The sequence below is a fragment of the Lissotriton vulgaris genome, chromosome 8, assembly GCF_964263255.1.
Source record: "Lissotriton vulgaris chromosome 8, aLisVul1.2, whole genome shotgun sequence".
Lineage (NCBI taxonomy): Eukaryota > Metazoa > Chordata > Amphibia > Caudata > Salamandridae > Lissotriton > Lissotriton vulgaris.
This window is the reverse complement of record NC_141696.1, coordinates 853,632,524-853,651,420: the sequence shown is the minus strand read 5'-3', so window position 1 is coordinate 853,651,420 and position 18,897 is coordinate 853,632,524. Positions and strand designations below refer to the sequence as shown.

The following is an 18,897-nucleotide window of genomic DNA, read 5'->3' as shown; positions in this document are numbered from 1 at the left end:
TGGCTTGGTAGTTTGGTTTGCCCTGTTCCCATCATGCACTGGGACAGGAACAGACTAATTTGCATATAGCCAGGTTCTGAGCTGGGATGGTGCAGTGAGCTAAAAAACAGTGTTGGATCTAGCCCTGATCTCTTGACTGGGTGAGAGTATTTTGCTTAATTCAGAAACTCTGTCCATCACCACCCCTTGTTGTTAAATATTTTGTCCACCATAAGCGTGGAAGGGTATACTCAGATGTGAGTCCCTTGCTCATTGCACCATCAGGATTCAAGCAAGCCGGGCCGACGACGGCTGAAATGCCAGAAACCGGTCCCCGGAAGCTTGTTTCCTTCCCAGTGTAAGAATTGGCTTGGTAGTTTGGTTTGCCCTGTTCCCATCATGCACTGGGACAGGAACAGACTAATTTGCATATAGCCAGGTTCTGAGCTGGGATGGTGCAGTGAGCTAAAAAACAGTGTTGGATCTAGCCCTGATCTCTTGACTGGGTGAGAGTATTCTGCTTAATTCAGAAACTCTGTCCATCACCACCCCTTGTTGTTAAATATTTTGTCCACCATAAGCGTGGAAGGGTATACTCAGATGTGAGTCCCTTGCTCATTGCACCATCAGGATTCAAGCAAGCCGGGCCGACGACAGCTGAAATGCCAGAAACCGGTCCCCGGAAGCTTGTTTCCTTCCCAGTGTAAGAATTGGCTTGGTAGTTTGGTTTGCCCTGTTCCCATCATGCACTGGGACAGGAACAGACTAATTTGCATATAGCCAGGTTCTGAGCTGGGATGGTGCAGTGAGCTAAAAAACAGTGTTGGATCTAGCCGTGATCTCTTGACTGGGTGAGAGTATTCTGCTTAATTCAGAAACTCTGTCCATCACCACCCCTTGTTGTTAAATATTTTGTCCACCATAAGCTTGGAAGGGTATACTCAGATGTGAGTCCCTTGCTCATTGCACCATCAGGATTCAAGCAAGCCGGGCCGACGACGGCTGAAATGCTAGAAACCGGTCCCCGGAAGCTTGTTTCCTACCCAGTGTAAAAATTGGCTTGGTAGTTTGGTTTGCCCTGTTCCCATCATGCACTGGGACAGGAACAGACTAATTTGCATATAGCCAGGTTCTGAGCTGGGATGGTGCAGTGAGCTAAAAAACAGTGTTGGATCTAGCCCTGATCTCTTGACGGGGTGAGAGTATTCTGCTTAATTCGGGAACTCTGTCCATCACCACCCCTTGTTGTTAAATATTTTGTCCACCATAAGCGTGGAAGGGTATACTCAGATGTGAGTCCCTTGCTCATTGCACCATCAGGATTCAAGCAAGCCGGGCCGACGACGGCTGAAATGCCAGAAACCGGTCCCCGGAAGCTTGTTTCCTTCCTAGTGTAAGAATTGGCTTGGTAGTTTGGTTTGCCCTGTTCCCATCATGCACTGGGACAGGAACAGACTAATTTGCATATAGCCAGGTTCTGAGCTGGGATGGTGCAGTGAGCTAAAAACAGTGTTGGATCTAGCCCTGATCTCTTGACTGGGTGAGAGTATTCTGCTTAATTCAGAAACTCTGTCCATCACCACCCCTTGTTGTTAAATATTTTGTCCACCATAAGCGTGGAAGGGTATACTCAGATGTGAGTCCCTTGCTCATCGCACCATCAGGATTCAAGCAAGCCGGGCCGACGACGGCTGAAATGCCAGAAACCGGTCCCCGGAAGCTTGTTTCCTTCCCAGTGTAAGAATTGGCTTGGTAGTTTGGTTTGCCCTGTTCCCATCATGCACTGGGACAGGAACAGACTAATTTGCATATAGCCAGGTTCTGAACTGGGATGGTGCAGTGAGCTAAAAAACAGTGTTGGATCTAGCCCTGATCTCTTGACTGGGTGAGAGTATTCTGCTTAATTCAGAAACTCTGTCCATCACCACCCCTTGTTGTTAAATATTTTGTCCACCATAAGCGTGGAAGGGTATACTCAGATGTGAGTCCCTTGCTCATTGCACCATCAGGATTCAAGCAAGCCGGGCCGACGATGGCTGAAATGCCAGAAACCGGTCCCCGGAAGCTTGTTTCCTTTCCAGTGTAAGAATTGGCTTGGTAGTTTGGTTTGCCCTGTTCCCATCATGCACTGGGACAGGAACAGACTAATTTGCATATAGCCAGGTTCTGAGCTGGGATGGTGCAGTGAGCTAAAAAACAGTGTTGGATCTAGCCCTGATCTCTTGACTGGGTGAGAGTATTCTGCTTAATTCAGAAACTCTGTCCATCACCACCCCTTGTTGTTAAATATTTTGTCCACCATAAGCTTGGAAGGGTATACTCAGATGTGGAATCCCTTGCTCATTGCACCATCAGGATTCAAGCAAGCCGGGCCGACGACGGCTGAAATGCCAGAAACCGGTCCCCGGAAGCTTGTTTCCTTCCCAGTGTAAGAATTGGCTTGGTAGTTTGGTTTGCCCTGTTCCTATCATGCACTGGGACAGGAACAGACTAATTTGCATATAGCCAGGTTCTGAGCTGGGATGGTGCAGTGAGCTAAAAAACAGTGTTGGATCTAGCAATGATCTCTTGACTGGGTGAGAGTATTCTGCTTAATTCAGAAACTCTGTCCATCACCACCCCTTGTTGTTAAATATTTTGTCCACCATAAGCGTGGAAGGGTATACTCAGATGTGAGTCCCTTGCTCATTGCACCATCAGGATTCAAGCAAGCCGGGCCGACGACGGCTGAAATGCCAGAAACCGGTCCCCGGAAGCTTGTTTCCTTCCCAGTGTAAGAATTGGCTTGGTAGTTTGGTTTGCCCTGTTCCCATCATGCACTGGGACAGGAACAGACTAATTTGCATATAGCCAGGTTCTGAGCTGGGATGGTGCAGTGAGCTAAAAAACAGTGTTGGATCTAGCCCTGATCTCTTGACTGGGTGAGAGTATTCTGCTTAATTCAGAAACTCTGTCCATCACCACCCCTTGTTGTTAAATATTTTGTCCACCATAAGCTTGGAAGGGTATACTCAGATGTGAGTCCCTTGCTCATTGCACCATCAGGATTCAAGCAAGCCGGGCCGACGACGGCTGAAATGCCAGAAACCGGTCCCCGGAAGCTTGTTTCCTTCCCAGTGTAAGAATTGGCTTGGTAGTTTGGTTTGCCCTGTTCCCATCATGCACTGGGACAGGAACAGACTAATTTGCATATAGCCAGGTTCTGAGCTGGGATGGTGCAGTGAGCTAAAAAACAGTGTTGGATCTAGCCCTGATCTCTTGACTGGGTGAGAGTATTTTGCTTAATTCAGAAACTCTGTCCATCACCACCCCTTGTTGTTAAATATTTTGTCCACCATAAGCGTGGAAGGGTATACTCAGATGTGAGTCCCTTGCTCATTGCACCATCAGGATTCAAGCAAGCCGGGCCGACGACGGCTGAAATGCCAGAAACCGGACCCCGGAAGCTTGTTTCCTTCCCAGTGTAAGAATTGGCTTGGTAGTTTGGTTTGCCCTGTTCCCATCATGCACTGGGACAGGAACAGACTAATTTGCATATAGCCAGGTTCTGAGCTGGGATGGTGCAGTGAGCTAAAAAACAGTGTTGGATCTAGCCCTGATCTCTTGACTGGGTGAGAGTATTCTGCTTAATTCAGAAACTCTGTCCATCACCACCCCTTGTTGTTAAATATTTTGTCCACCATAAGCGTGGAAGGGTATACTCAGATGTGAGTCCCTTGCTCATTGCACCATCAGGATTCAAGCAAGCCGGAACGACGACGGCTGAAATGCCAGAAACCGGTCCCCGGAAGCTTGTTTCCTTCCCAGTGTAAGAATTGGCTTGGTAGTTTGGTTTGCCCTGTTCCCATCATGCACTGGGACAGGAACAGACTAATTTGCATATAGCCAGGTTCTGAGCTGGGATGGAGCAGAGAGCTAAACAACACTGTTGGATCTAGCCCTGATCTCTTGACTGGGTGAGAGTATTCTGCTTAATTCAGAAACTCTGTCCATCACCACCCCCTGTTGTTAAATAATTTTCCACCATAAGCGTGGAAGGGTATACTCAGATGTGAGTCCCTTGCTCATTGCACCATCAGGATTCAAGCAAGCCGGGCCGACGACGGCTGAAATGCCAGAAACCGGTCCCTGGAAGCTTGTTTGCTTCCCAGTGTAAGAATTGGCTTGGTAGTTTGAATTGCCCTGTTCCCATCATGCACTGGGACAGGAACAGACTAATTTGCATATAGCCAGGTTCTGAGCTGGGATGGTGCAGTGAGCCAAAAAACAGTGTTGGATCTAGCCCTGATCTCTTGACTGGGTGAGAGTATTCTGCTTAATTCAGAAACTCTGTCCATCACCACCCCTTGTTGTTAAATATTTTGTCCACCATAAGCGTGGAAGGGTATACTCAGATGTGAGTCCCTTGCTCATTGCACCATCAGGATTCAAGCAAGCCGGGCCGACGACGGCTGAAATGCCAGAAACCGGTCCCCGGAAGCTTGTTTCCTTCCCAGTGTAAGAATTGGCTTGGTAGTTTGGTTTGCCCTGTTCCCATCATGCACTGGGACAGGAACAGACTAATTTGCATATAGCCAGGTTCTGAGCTGGGATGGTGCAGTGAGCTAAAAAACAGTGTTGGATCTAGCCCTGATCTCTTGACTGGGTGAGAGTATTCTGCTTAATTCAGAAACTCTGTCCATCACCACCCCTTGTTGTTAAATATTTTGTCCACCATAAGCGTGGAAGGGTATACTCAGATGTGAGTCCCTTGCTCATTGCACCATCAGGATTCAAGCAAGCCGGGTCGATGACGGCTGAAATGCCAGAAACCGGTCCCCGGAAGCTTGTTCCCTCCCCAGTGTAAGAATTGGGTTGGTAGTTTGGTTTGCCCTGTTCCCATCATGCACTGGGACAGGAACAGACTAATTTGCATATAGCCAGGTTCTGAGCTGGGATGGTGCAGTGAGCTAAAAAACAGTGTTGGATCTAGCCCTGATCTCTTGACTGGGTGAGAGTATTCTGCTTAATTCAGAAACTCTGTCCATCACCACCCCTTGTTGTTAAATATTTTGTCCACCATAAGCGTGGAAGGGTATACTCAGATGTGAGTCCCTTGCTGATTGCACCATCAGGATTCAAGCAAGCCGGGCCGACGACGGCTGAAATGCCAGAAACCGTTCCCCGGAAGCTTGTTTCCTTCCCAGTGTAAGAATTGGCTTGGTAGTTTGGTTTGCCCTGTTCACATCATGCACTGGGACAGGAACAGACTAATTTGCATATTGCCAGGTTCTGAGCTGGGATGGTGCAGTGAGCTAAAAAACAGTGTTGGATCTAGCCCTGATCTCTTGACTGGGTGAGAGTATTCTGCTTAATTCAGAAACTCTGTCCATTACCACCCCTTGTTGTTAAATATTTTGTCCACCATAAGCGTGGAAGGGTATACTCAGATGTGAGTCCCTTGCTCATTGCACCATCAGGATTCAAGCAAGCCGGGCCGACGACGGCTGAAATGCCAGAAACCGGTCCCCGAAAGCTTGTTTCCTTCCCAGTGTAAGAATTGGCTTGGTAGTTTGGTTTGCCCTGTTCCCATCATGCTCTGGGACAGGAACAGACTAATTTGCATATAGCCAGGTCTTGAGCTGGGATGGTGCAGTGAGCTAAAAAACAGTGTTGGATCTAGCCCTGATCTCTTGACTGGGTGAGAGTATTCTGCTTAATTCAGAAACTCTGTCCATCACCACCCCTTGTTGTTAAATATTTTGTCCACCATAAGCGTGGAAGGGTATACTCAGATGTGAGTCCCTTGCTCATTGCACCATCAGGATTCAAGCAAGCCGGGCCGACGACAGCTAAAATGCCAGAAACCGGTCCCGGGAAGCTTGTTTCCTTCCCAGTGTAAGAATTGGCTTGGTAGTTTGGTTTGCCCTGTTCCCATCATGCACTGGGACAGGAACAGACTAATTTGCATTTAGCCAGGTTCTGAGCTGGGATGGTGCAGTGAGCTAAAAAACAGTGTTGGATCTAGCCCTGATCTCTTGACTGGGTGAGAGTATTCTGCTTAATTCAGAAACTCTGTCCATCACCACCCCTTGTTGTTAAATATTTTGTCCACCATAAGCGTGGAAGGGTATACTCAGATGTGAGTCCCTTGCTCATTGCACCATCAGGATTCAAGCAAGCCGGAACGATGACGGCTGAAATGCCAGAAACCGGTCCCCGGAAGCTTGTTTCCTTCCCAGTGTAAGAATTGGCTTGGTAGTTTGGTTTGCCCTGTTCCCATCATGCACTGGGACAGGAACAGACTAATTTGCATATAGCCAGGTTCTGAGCTGGGATGGTGCAGTGAGCTAAACAACAGTGTTGGATCTAGCCCTGATCTCTTGACTGGGTGAGAGTATTCTGCTTAATTCAGAAACTCTGTCCATCACCACCCCTTGTTGTTAAATAATTTTCCACCATAAGCGTGGAAGGGTATACTCAGATGTGAGTCCCTTGCTCATTGCACCATCAGGATTCAAGCAAGCCGGGCCGACGACGGCTGAAATGTCAGAAACCGGTCCCCGGAATTTTGTTTCCTTCCCAGTGTAAGAATTGGCTTGGTAGTTTGGTTTGCCCTGTTCCCATCATGCACTGGGACAGGAACAGACTAATTTGCATATAGCCAGGTTCTGAGCTGGGATGGTGCAGTGAGCTAAAAAACAGTGTTGGATCTAGCCCTGATCTCTTGACTGGGTGAGAGTATTCTGCTTAATTAAGAAACTCTGTCCATCACCACCCCTTGTTGTTAAATATTTTGTCCACCATAAGCGTGGAAGGGTATACTCAGATGTGAGTCCCTTGCTCATTGCACCATCAGCATTCAAGCAAGCCGGGCCGACGACGGCTGAAATGCCAGAAACCGGTCCCCGGAAGCTTGTTTGCTTCCCAGTGTAAGAATTGCTTGGTAGTTTGTTTTGCCCTGTTCCCATCATGCATTGGGACAGGAACAGACTAATTTGCATATAGCCAGGTTCTGAGCTGGGATGGTGCAGTGAGCTAAAAAACAGTGTTGGATCTAGCCCTGATCTCTTGACTGGGTGAGAGTATTCTGCTTAATTCAGAAACTCTGTCCATCACCACCCCTTGTTGTTAAATATTTTGTCCACCATAAGCGTGGAAGGGTATACTCAGATGTGAGTCCCTTGCTCATTGCACCATCAGGATTCAAGCAAGCCGGGCCGACGACGGCTGAAATGCCAGAAACCGGTCCCCGGAAGCTTGTTTCCTTCCCAGTGTAAGAATTGGCTTGGTAGTTTGGTTTGCCCTGTTCCCATCATGCACTGGGACAGGAACAGACTAATTTGCATATAGCCAGGTTCTGAGCTGGGATGGTGCAGTGAGCTAAAAAACAGTGTTGGATCTAGCCCTGATCGCTTGACTGGGTGAGAGTATTCTGCTTAATTCAGAAACTCTGTCCATCACCACCCCTTGTTGTTAAATATTTTGTCCACCATAAGCGTGGGAGGGTATACTCAGATGTGAGTCCCTTGCTCATTGCACCATCAGGATTCAAGCAAGCCGGGCCGACGACGGCTGAAATGCCAGAAACCGGTCCCCGGAAGCTTGTTTCCTTCCCAGTGTAAGAATTGGCTTGGTAGTTTGGTTTGCCCTGTTCCCATCATGCACTGGGACAGGAACAGACTAATTTGCATTTAGCCAGGTTCTGAGCTGGGATGGTGCAGTCAGCTAAAAAACAGTGTTGGATCTAGCCCTGATCTCTTGACTGGGTGAGAGTATTCTGCTTAATTCAGAAACTCTGTCCATCACCACCCCTTGTTGTTAAATATTTTGTCCACCATAAGCGTGGAAGGGTATACTCAGATGTGAGTCCCTTGCTCATTGCACCATCAGGATTCAAGCAAGCCGGGCCGACGACAGCTGAAATGCCAGAAACCGGTCCCCGGAAGCTTGTTTCCTTCCCAGTGTATGAATTGGCTTGGTAGTTTGGTTTGCCCTGTTCCCATCATGCACTGGGACAGGAACAGACTAATTTGCATATACCCAGGTTCTGAGCTGGGATGGTGCAGTGAGCTAAAAAACAGTGTTGGATCTAGCCCTGATCTCTTGACTGGGTGAGAGTATTCTGCTTAATTCAGAAACTCTGTCCATCACCACCCCTTGTTGTTAAATCTGTAGTGTGTACAGCGCTAGGGCAGAGGTCACCAGTAAAAGTGCAGGTAGTAATTGCATACTAAGTCTTAACTCAGTAAAGCTCCTGGCACCATCACCTCTTAGTGTCAATTCACATGAGCCAAAGGCAATGTGCCACTGCACAACAATTCCCCAGAATAGCAGTGCAGCCATCCCCCCCAACAGTCCGCACCCAGGCTCAGCGCCTGGCAGCAGCTCAAAACCAGGAAATGTGAGCCATCTCAGCGTCCGTTAAATGCAGTCACTCGCATACAAAAAGGAGAAGATAGCTTGGAGAGATCTCACCAGTCCTCAGGGGCATCTCAGCTCTCGTGGCCTCCTAGGGACTTTACCGCCTCCTTTAACCTAGCGTGCAGAGAAATCCGCCATGCAGGGCCCAGCTCTCCATCAAGTTCCAGTTTCTGTCTCAGCAGGTCAAATGGCAAGGCCACATCGATGTTGCAGTGTCTCTATTTTTGCTCATCCAGGCCGCTGTTAAGGTCCTGCTCTCCGGCCTGGCTTCTGGGGCTGTGCCTTTGCTCCTTAGACCACGTTTTCAGAGCCTTATGCAGCTCTTTTGGATCACTGAAAAAGTGAGAATGTCCCTGGCGGTTGATTCGTAGCTTTGCCGGGTACAGCATAGCATAATCTAGCCCTAAGTTGCGAAGTTGCTGTTTATATGGGACGAAATGCCGGCGTTCCTCCTGCACCTTCGCCGTGAAGTCCGGGTATAAGGAGATTGCTGCCTCCTCAAACTGTAGCTTACCCTTCTCTCTGGCCAATCTCAATGCAGTGTCTCTGTCTCTGTAATTTAGAAGTTTTGCGATGATTGGCCTCGGGGGAGCTCCCGGGCGCGGGCGTGGGCCCAGCGTGCGGTGTGCCCTCGCAACTATAAACATGGGTGAGAAAACATCATCTCCCAGTAGTGTGGTTAGCAACTTCTCTACAAACAACTCCATCTTCCCGGTGTGTGTCGTCTCCGAGACAACTGTGATTCGTATATTAGAACGCCGAGAGCGGGCTTCCAAATCCTCTGACTTATCTTGTATTACCTGAAGGAGCTTGGCCATCTGTTTACGATCTTTATCTAGCTCCATTTGAGCCTCCTCCACTTCGGTCAGGCGTCTCTCCGACATGTCCAATCTCTCTGTGTGCTTATCCACTCTTTCGGACATCCGGTCCATACGGTAAGTGAGGGCATCAATCTTCGTACCTATCGATGCCATACTGCCCTGTAGACCCTTCTCCATGGTGACTAGTAGCTCCTTGATGTCCGAGTAGAACGAGCTCTCCTGGCCCTTGTCCTGCTGCGTAGGCATAGACTCTCGCGTCTCTGGGGGCTTCGCTCGGCGCTGCTCAAAAGGAAGCTTAGTTTGTGTCTTGTCTCCCTTGCCCATGGTGTCCTGGTCAGTGGTTTTGCTGAAGTTTCCCTCTGCAAGCCCTCTGGGGCTAGTCTTAGTGCAGATTTCCCGCCGCCGGCCTCCCACTTGGTTTCTACACTGCAATGTGCAAGGACTCTCCACCGTCTCAGTAGCAGGGTTGCTCTCACCTCCTATGGGCCTTATGCAGGCGGTCGCCGCCGGCTATTTAGCAAGGTTTCCACTCCAGCAGGCAGGCGTGGCTCCTCTGAGTCACAGGCACAGACAGGGGTGTGTGTGCTGGCTCCTCAAGGGGACCCCAGGGAGTACACAGTGCTAGTAGTGGGCTCACAACCGGTGACCTGGGGCAGCCAACTCACTCGCACTCCAGTTCCTCGCACCACCCGTCCACGTACCCACAAAAAGATCATGATTCAAGGCCTCCTCCTTATGCTCCTTTGCTGTATGATCGACCAGCGGGGGCCAGTAGTAGCTCCCACAGTGTAATACCCGGAGAGGGAGGAAGGGGGCAGGCCCCGGCGACTCCGGGCCCCACCAGGTTCCCCCAGGTAGCTGCAGACGTCAATGAGGCACGCAGCAGGCGCGTGCTCCCCGGTTGTCGTGAAGCGACCTTGTTGTTCACCAATGCCGTGGTACTTGCAGCTCTGTCGGTGCGACGAGAGGGGGAAGAGTAAGCTCCGGCCAGACAAGGAATGCCCCACCGGTCGCAAAGCCTTCGGTTCGCCCCCCGAGCAAATGGCTGCCTCTGAGCTCCGCAGCGCGCCAGCCGTCCAAATTATAAGGGGGGGGAATATCAGTAGGCAGAAAAGTACACCTCTGGGCCACCCAATGTGTGAGACTGTGAATCGGGGCCTCAAAGTTGGTATCAGGGTGCACCAGGCTTATCTCCACCACAAGTGTCTCCACCGTGCGCACAATTCCGCGCACCAAACGGACGTGTCCCGGGGCCCTAGATCCCAGTAGCAGAAGGATCCGTTGCTGTAGCGCCAGACCAATAGCACACGTCGGAAGCGTCAAGTAAGGTAATGGCAGGGCATGCGATTAAGAAATGTCATGTGCCAAAAATAATGTTGTAATTACTGATAAGAAACATGATAATTATTATTCTGATGTAAATGTTTTGTCTATAGAACCAAATGTGATTGTTAAATAACATGTGATTTAAAACTTGAATTTTTGACAAAATTATGAAGAATTAAATGAATGAAAAGCAATTGATTTAGTTTTGATTACGTTAGTAAAAAAAAAAGGTGTGGGATAACACCAAGTGAACAGTGCGTGACTGGACTAGCCCTATGGTTGGTCTTAACTCTCATGACATAAAGGAGTGACAACCCTTATCAGTCACTGCACCGATTGAGTAGTAGGTTAAGTTTAACCACATCAGGAGTGCTCCTCACGAACCTCATTATAACATGGGGAGCAGCAGTGCCAGGGCCCGCAATACTCCCTCGCGTTGTGGCAACAGTTATGTATATTGCAGGCAATACAGCGAGAGCCAACGAGCCTCGGGGGTCTCCGCTACTCGTGGGGGGTATATAGCCCCCCTGGAAGTCCGCATTTCCGTCTGTTCTGTATCGGAGGCCCGGACCCTCCGAGCCGCAGGCCGTCAGTCCGGCCGCATGTCGGGTGACGCAAGTCGGGTAGCGCGCAAGGCAAGCTCGCGGCTCAGCGGCCCAGCACGCCGGGATGTTCACCGGCTCGCAGCCCCCCCTTAGGCAGTCAGGGAGCAACGAAAATCGCCGTCGCATTTGCCGGCGGATTCCAGGATAATTTACAGATATTCAGGGTGATGGCGCGGAGCTCTCTTTTCAGGCGTCCGCCATCGACGCTGGCAAGCTCCGCCCCCCCGACTAGAAGGTTTTTTTTTGCTAGCTTTTAGTCATTTTCTGCATTCCAAATTATGCTGAATCTAATACAATTAGAGACAAACATTCATGTGTATCATGGCTTTACATATTTTGGATATATCTGAAAAGACAGCACAGATTTCCTCCCATCCTTTAATTAAGTGTATTAACCTACATTGCTTCTCCAAAAAATGTATTAACCCGCCTCTCTAATGTGTTATTGAGCCTCACCTCTTTATACTCAGTGTGGCAGATATTCTTACATTTTACAAAATGCAGTACAGCAAGCAAAGCTGCTGTTCTGTGCTGTGTGAAACGGAGGGAGAGGAACTATGCCATGGTCCAGATTTTCAAAACGTTACTGTGCAACATCGAATGACAGGGAGAGAGCAGGAAAGTGCCAAATCTACTAAGATATAGCACTGTTCTGCTCTCTTCCTAGAGTTGGTGCACAATTAGGTTGCTGAGAGCCACACACACACACACACACACAGGCTTCTACCTTCTACAGGCTGACCTTCTACACGCCCACCCGGCAGCTACGCTCTACAAACCTCGCCCTCGCCGCCGTACCACGCATCCGAAGAGCCACCACCGGAGGAAGATCCTTCTCCTACCTGGCGGCCAAGACATGGAACTCCCTCCCCATCCACCTTCGGCTGACCGAGGACCATCTCGCCTTCAGGAGACAACTCAAGACCTGGCTGTTCGAGCAATAGCGGACCCTTCCCCAAGTGCCTTGAGACCCTTCCGGGTGAGTAGTGCGCTATACAAATGTAATGATTGATTGATTGATTGTGTGTCTGCTTGAGTCTATCAAAGATTTTGTATCGGACAGATGCCCTTCCAGTTCAATATACTATGAGGTATATTTACAAGTCCGTATTGCCACCACAACGTCACTTTGAGTGATGTTGTGGTGGCGATAGGAGCTTAGCCTTATTTACAAGGCAGAGATCTGCGACTTAACACAGCTTAACGCTGCTTAACGATGTTCGGAGCCCTTCCGACCGCGTCAGAATGTGCCGGCCGGATTCTTTTCTGACCGAGCCATTCAGAGCCATTCAGAGGGGCACCTATGTTGCGCCTCTGTTGATCCCTGGACCGGTGGCAGGCACCTTGGGGTGCCGACCACAGGGTGCAGGGATGAACTGCACCCCTGCTTTACACAATGCAGGCATGCATTCCGCTCAGAATGCATGCTTCCATTGTGAAGCATCGTACTTGAAGGGCCGTAACCGACGACAGCAGGTCTGTTGGCTACAGCTCATGACCGCTGTCGGACTAACATCGGAATCGGCCCCTTGGTGTGAAAGGGGTTGGCAATGGGTGTTGTGGTGGGCGTTCCACCGCAACATCCATTGATTTTGATGCTGCTCCCTATTAACAAGAGTAGCGAACAAAGGAGGCAGTGCCAAAATTAATACCACGGAAAACCTGGTCTTAAACAGGTGAAATGAGGAGGAATGCTTTGTTTCTCTGCGTTTTTGCTGTTTCCATGTCCCCCTACCTGCAAATAAACAATCATTTTAAAAATATGCCGGATTGCAACTTGTATGTGTGCTGCATTAAGCAGCACACATAGAGGTTACAAAACAGCATTTAAAGATTCATAAACAATCTTCCCCTCAACACAGACACCCTTGCACTATTGTGCAAGGGTGCCTGCATTGGTGCTAGGAATGTAAAGTTAGCGCTAGCACAGGGGGAAATGCAGGGCTGCACCATATTCTAGTAAATATGGTGCTGCACCATGTTGTTGCCTTTCTTGGCTTAACGACACGCTTCACCACTTTATTGTAAATATGCCCCTATGTTTCCACAAATTTAAAAACATTTTCCATGTTATATGCGTGCTGTACAGTGCAGCACACATGCAGAGTGGGAAATGTTAAGAGAAATAAAAACATTCCTTGCTTTTAACGCCTGTTTCAAGTGGCTTAACTTTTGGGTGCAAAACCCTGTCTATTCTATTAGATAGGGTTTTGTATGAGAAACCATGGGTGGATGCCTGGGAACTCTCATGTACATCCATCCCATGGACTGCCCCCTAGATGGGGAGTAATGTAAAGTAGTGCCTTGCGCTGCTTTGCGTTACTTTAAAGCAACGTTCTCGCACAAAACAAGTTTTGCGCTGGAAAGTAAGTAAAAAAATTATTTTGCGCAGATTTGCATCACTCAGGGCAAAATGCTTGTAAGTCTGCGATCAGATCTGCTAAGCTATGGCGCTGTTTTCTCTCCCTTGCTCTATCGCACTTTTTGCTGCCTTGCACCATGTGCACATCCTACAAGACTGCAGGGCTGCATGCGTGAGGTGTAGCATATGTTTTGTAATGGAAGGGTATCCTTCTGATACACAATACTATGTTTGAACATAGTTTAGACTTTTCCTACCTTGTACGTGTGCTTTCCGTTACAGCTCAAACGCAAAGTTGGAAAAGTTTGAAGAACATACATCTTTTTGTGAACGTTTCACCTGCTTTGAGGAGACGTGAATGACTCGTGCAAAGCTCTGTCTACCTTATTTAAGAGATAGAGCATTGAATTAAAAAAACATTGGTGGCTGTATGAGAGCGCCCATGTGCCAACCATGAGACGCCCCCTGGACACAAAGTAGTGCAAAGCGGCTCTTTGCTTTACTGTAGGGCTACATTCCAATGCAAATCAGGAAAGTAAATCCCAATTCAATCATCTGCACCACCCCCAAACTGGGAACAGGCATCAGCCCTGGCAGTACCCCTCAACCTCCCCGTAGGGGGGACTACTGAAGAGCCCCACTTTACGTGTTAATGTCAAGCATCACCGCTGCGTTTGGCACTGCTGCAAAGCTGTCCCCCAGCCTTCTGGCCCACTGGGAAAACACCTGGTGCCAGCAATGGCCAGTCCGGCCCTGCTCTGTACACGTTTGCATTACTTTTTGTGACATTGAACTGGTGCAAAGGCTTGCTAAATCTGGTCAGTAGGCGTTAATCACTTTTTGAACAATATAGATTGTGTAATCAGAACAAATAACCACACGTACATCACAGACACAACTTACACTTACAGTATAAGTACTCTCTTCAAGCCATTTGAATACATGTAAATGGTGGCAGTGTATTATTATTTTACTCACTTTCTGCTTGGTACCAGCGCACAGCATGCAGAGACAGCCCGCAGTAGTGAAACATGAACGTGTGCTCCGACTGTTTCACCCTTCCCTGGAGTAGGGGCATCAAGTTCCGGCCATCAATTATTCTGATACAACAGAGAGAACAGATTTCCTTAAAAGCAAGAAGCACTATAATTTTATTTTCGCTTAACCCCTTCGCTGCGGCGGCTATTCCGCCGCAGCGCTAAGGGGGTGGGGCGGCCGCATGGTGGTTCCGTGCTTGTGACGGAACCGCTCCGTCACGGCTCGCGGGTGAGCTGTGCTTGTGACGGAACGGTTCCATCACGAACCTGCCTGGCCATTAAAACCTCAGCGCAGGCGCGGAATTCGCGCCGCGCAGGCGCGGCGAGCGGGCCGTGACGGAACCATTCCGTCACAAGCACAGCTCACCCGAGGCTTGTGACGGAACGGTTCCGTCACAAGCATGCAAGGGGTTAAAGAAATTACATAAATGGTTTTTAGATCTTTGTAGTGCAATTAATAGGCACTGGAAGCTGTAATACAGTATGTAGTTATACAAATACATGATGATGGGAAAAGAAAAGACATACAAGACCCTAGAAACAACCAGTTTCGCTATATTTTAAACTCAGGGACTCGCTAACTAGGCCATCATTAAACTGACCGTAAATTCCGATGGGCCCAGTAATGGTGGGGATTTTAACGGGCCAGACGTAATGAGTGCCTAAGGGGCCAATCGCAAAAGGCTTAGTAATAAAATGTGGTAGTAATGCACCTTATATTCCTGATTCAGGACATATAACTGCACTTCTGGTAGGAGATTTAGGGCCATATTACCAAGATGTGCGTTAAAAAACGCACATCGCACATTTCTCTATCGCCGGCTATCGCCAGATTTTATCGCTGTGTTAGTGCGTCATTATCAACGCGCAACACGTAGGTGATATTAAATCCGGCGATAGCCGGCGATAGGGAACATTAGCGTGTGCAAACAAGCGTTGTTGTCACGCGCTAATGTGTGCCTTGATAATATGGGGGGGTGGATTCAGCTTTATGATCCACACCCCTATGTTATCAATGCCTAACACCTGATCAGAGCAGGCGTTGGGAGACCTGCGATAAACGATTTTTTCGCAGGTCTCCTTCTCCCAACGCCCGCCTTGGTAATAGGGTGTTACCACATCCATCCACATTTTACATGTGGTTGGACGTGGGAACGCCCACTTTGCATGTCATTAGCGATGTTTCTCGCTGACATGCAAAGTGGGCTTGAGGCTCTCGCTGACATGCAAAGTGGGCTTGAGGCAGGCGTTAGCATGCCCTTGTTAATAGGGCGCTAGAAGTATTGCCGCTTTCTCGGCACAATTCGCCGAAAAAGCGGCCATACTTCACCTTGGTAATATGGCCCTTAGGGTTTCTACATGTGGAATGGGGAATTACATGTGGAAATTAGTGTTATCGCACAATGTACTGAATGTTTTTCCCTAAAACCAGGCTATTTCCTGGCATATTTCTACCTGCTTTTTCTAGGTGGACTTGTGCCTGTAAATACAAGGATACTTGTAATACTATTTTCAGACAAAAACATGAGTTTTGGGCTAGTAGATTACCAGCCGACTCAGAATAGACCTCTTACCTTTACACATTATTCTGACTGTTTAAAAACACGCACACACACATTCATGTCATACCTATGTGTGTGGGAACTGGCCATTGACCATAAAGAAGTGTGCTTCTATTTTCTTAAATCCATTTGCCTCTTGACACTGGGATTCGTTATTCAGTAGACCAAAGCAAATACAACTGTCCTTTTAGGGCCAGATTTATCGAGGAGCTGCATTGTCCTTGCATCCCACAAGACGTAATGCAGCGTAATATCTTAATTCAGATTTACAAAGCCATACAACAGGCAATTTCTGCTCCCTTGCATGGTTTTGTTAAGAAATGTAACACAGTGCCTTGTGCTGCGTAATGTTACATTGTGATTTGGGTGGAGCATAGGGGTTCCTGTGCATTCACCCATGGATTTGACAAAACCTGTTTTTGTGCCACCTGAGTGTGCCTCCCAGAGGATGGCATAGCAAGAAGAAGAATCTTTTTTTTCTCCTCCTTATTTATTCATTCTATGGGTGATGCATTCGGTATGGACCTACAGCTTCTCACACCTCCCTGGGCGCCACACAGATGCAAATTGGATCCCTTGTTGAGTATTCTTCTGCCGCCTCCCCACCCCCTTTCTCCTCTGGTGAACCTCCCTGCTTGATCTACCCTAACACGCCTTCAATCCAGTCAATGTCCAGGTGACTACCTTCCTTGGCTCTTATCACACCCAAACCACTCTTCCTTTCCTCACTCTCATCCCATCTGCTACACACCACCCTTATCACCCGTCAACCACCACATGCTCATCTCCCCCTTACCAGAGATTCAACAAGACCGCACTGCTTCATGCCCTCCCTCTAGCCTCTCAATGCCACCTAGGTTCCAACAGTGATCACTCTAGGACCCAACCCCCCACCGGAACTACCCACACAACCGTTATCCAACTACCAAAATCAGACGGGCCGCTCATCTTGATGAGATCTCGTGTCACCTGCGTCTTCTCACAGAAGAACTCAGAGAACTATAGGCCAGTGTTGTGTTCCCAAACCCACAGAACACACGCCAGACGTTGTGGTGATATGCAGGTACCTTTATTAGTAGATATTGTTGTAGGTCATACAGTGCTCCTTATCCTGCGACCTCTCGCCCCGAGGTCCTGACCCCTAGTGTCCCCCTGATCCCTCCCCTGACCGGATGTGGTGTCCGGTGTCCCTTGTCCCCGACCCTTGCCTTGCAGGGTTCTAGTGCCACCTTCAGGGGACGACATCTCCCCCTTTCTTTTAAACAAACTTTGCTTGCCCTTAGCTCTGTGTCTCATGACGGAGAGAGAGAGAGAGAGAGAGAGAGAGAGAGATCTCTTGCACGTCTGTTCCTGCATCTCCGCCTCCTTACATCTCTTCAATCAGTCTTTTTGTCTTTTTACATTCCCTTCTTGGTCGCTGGTCTCCGGCGTCTGTCGGTTGCTCCGCCTGTGTCGCGTCTCCTGCCTGCTCTTGTTTCGGCCCGTCTTCTTCTTTTGTTCTCAGTTCTTTGAAGTGAGAACTGTTTCTCGTAACATGGCGCTGATCTGCTGATGAGGTGATCATTGGTCCATTTATTTTTGTTACCTTAAGCGGGTCTTTGGAGAAGGCGCAGTCTGACTTCCTTGCTTGCCGCTGCCTCACGAGCACCATGTCTCCTTCCTCTATTTTGCCAGTTACTGCGTGCCTTCTTTGGTCGGCGTATCTCTTCATCTTTTCTTTCTGTTCCTGGTCTCTTCTGGCAATGTCTTTATGTTCTGCCTTCTCTCCTTCTTTGATTTGCGGCAGTCTTGTTCTGCTTACTCGCCCTAGCACCAGCTAAGCGGGGCACCTTCCCGTGGAGCTGTGAGGGGTATTTCGATAGTCCCTTAGTACTTGACATAGGGCTTGGCCAATCGATATCTGTGTCAATTTCGCCCTTTGTACTGCCTTTTTGATGGTCTCTTCGCCCCCCAAGTGAATACTTGTACTCTCGATGGCTTCAAGGTTGGTTGCACCTTCATTTTTTCGTACTCGGAGACGCACATGATGTTGCACGTCGCCCCGCTGTCCAGGACGAACTTCGTTTCGTGTGGTCCTACATTGATGGTCACCGATTCAGTCTTTTTTATTTTCTTTTTGTCCACCAGACATATTCTTTCTTCACTTTCCTCTTCCTCTTCATCTGATTCTGCGGTGACATCTGTCATGAGGTAGAGCCGTTCTGTTTTTTCTTCCTCACCTTCCTCTCCTGACTCTGCAGACAAGCTTCTCACTCCCGCTTCAACATGCCTGATGTGTCTGCTTGTTGGCATCCGTGCTCTTCCAGGTCTTCTCCGGTCGTTTCTAAATTGTGTCCCTTGGCACACGCTGGCGTAGTGATTCCACCCGTTGCATTTTCGGCATGTCTGGCCGAATGCTGGGCACTGACCTCTGTGCGGAAACTCCAGTCCGCATTTGTAACAAGTCCCCTCCTGTTGTTTCTTCACTGCCTGGTCTCCTCTGTCTTTCCTGCAGCTTCCTGAACGATTGTTAGTTGTCATCCGTTGTATCTGTTCTCCTCCTCTTGCTTTGCCTCTTTCCATCTCTTCTGCGTGAGCAGTCGCTCTTGCTTCCGCCCTTCCTAGTGCTAGGATGTTCTCTAGGGAAATTGGTTCTTTTAGTACCATAGCTCTAAACTCTGTGTCACGGCATCCTTCAATAATCCGCAGTCTTATTGCCTGCTCATTGTCGAATTTGTCGAATTCGCAATGGGTGACCAGCTTCCGCAGCCTTGTTGCAAACTCATCCAGGGACTCCTCCGCTTGTTGGAACGCAATCATGAA

At 48.7% G+C, this 18,897-nt stretch overlaps 1 protein-coding gene across 2 annotated transcripts in view; it reads right to left on the bottom strand.

Annotated features, from left to right (window-relative positions):
• LOC147698103 (arylsulfatase D-like) overlaps positions 1-18,897 on the bottom strand; it is a 548,762-nt gene that overhangs the window by 64,122 nt on the left and 465,743 nt on the right. For both annotated transcript variants that reach the window (XM_086934777.1, XM_086934778.1), the window contains one exon: positions 14,475-14,596. In XM_086934777.1, coding sequence (XP_086790903.1) covers positions 14,475-14,596 — 122 coding nt within the window. The remainder of the gene's footprint in view (positions 1-14,474; positions 14,597-18,897) is intronic.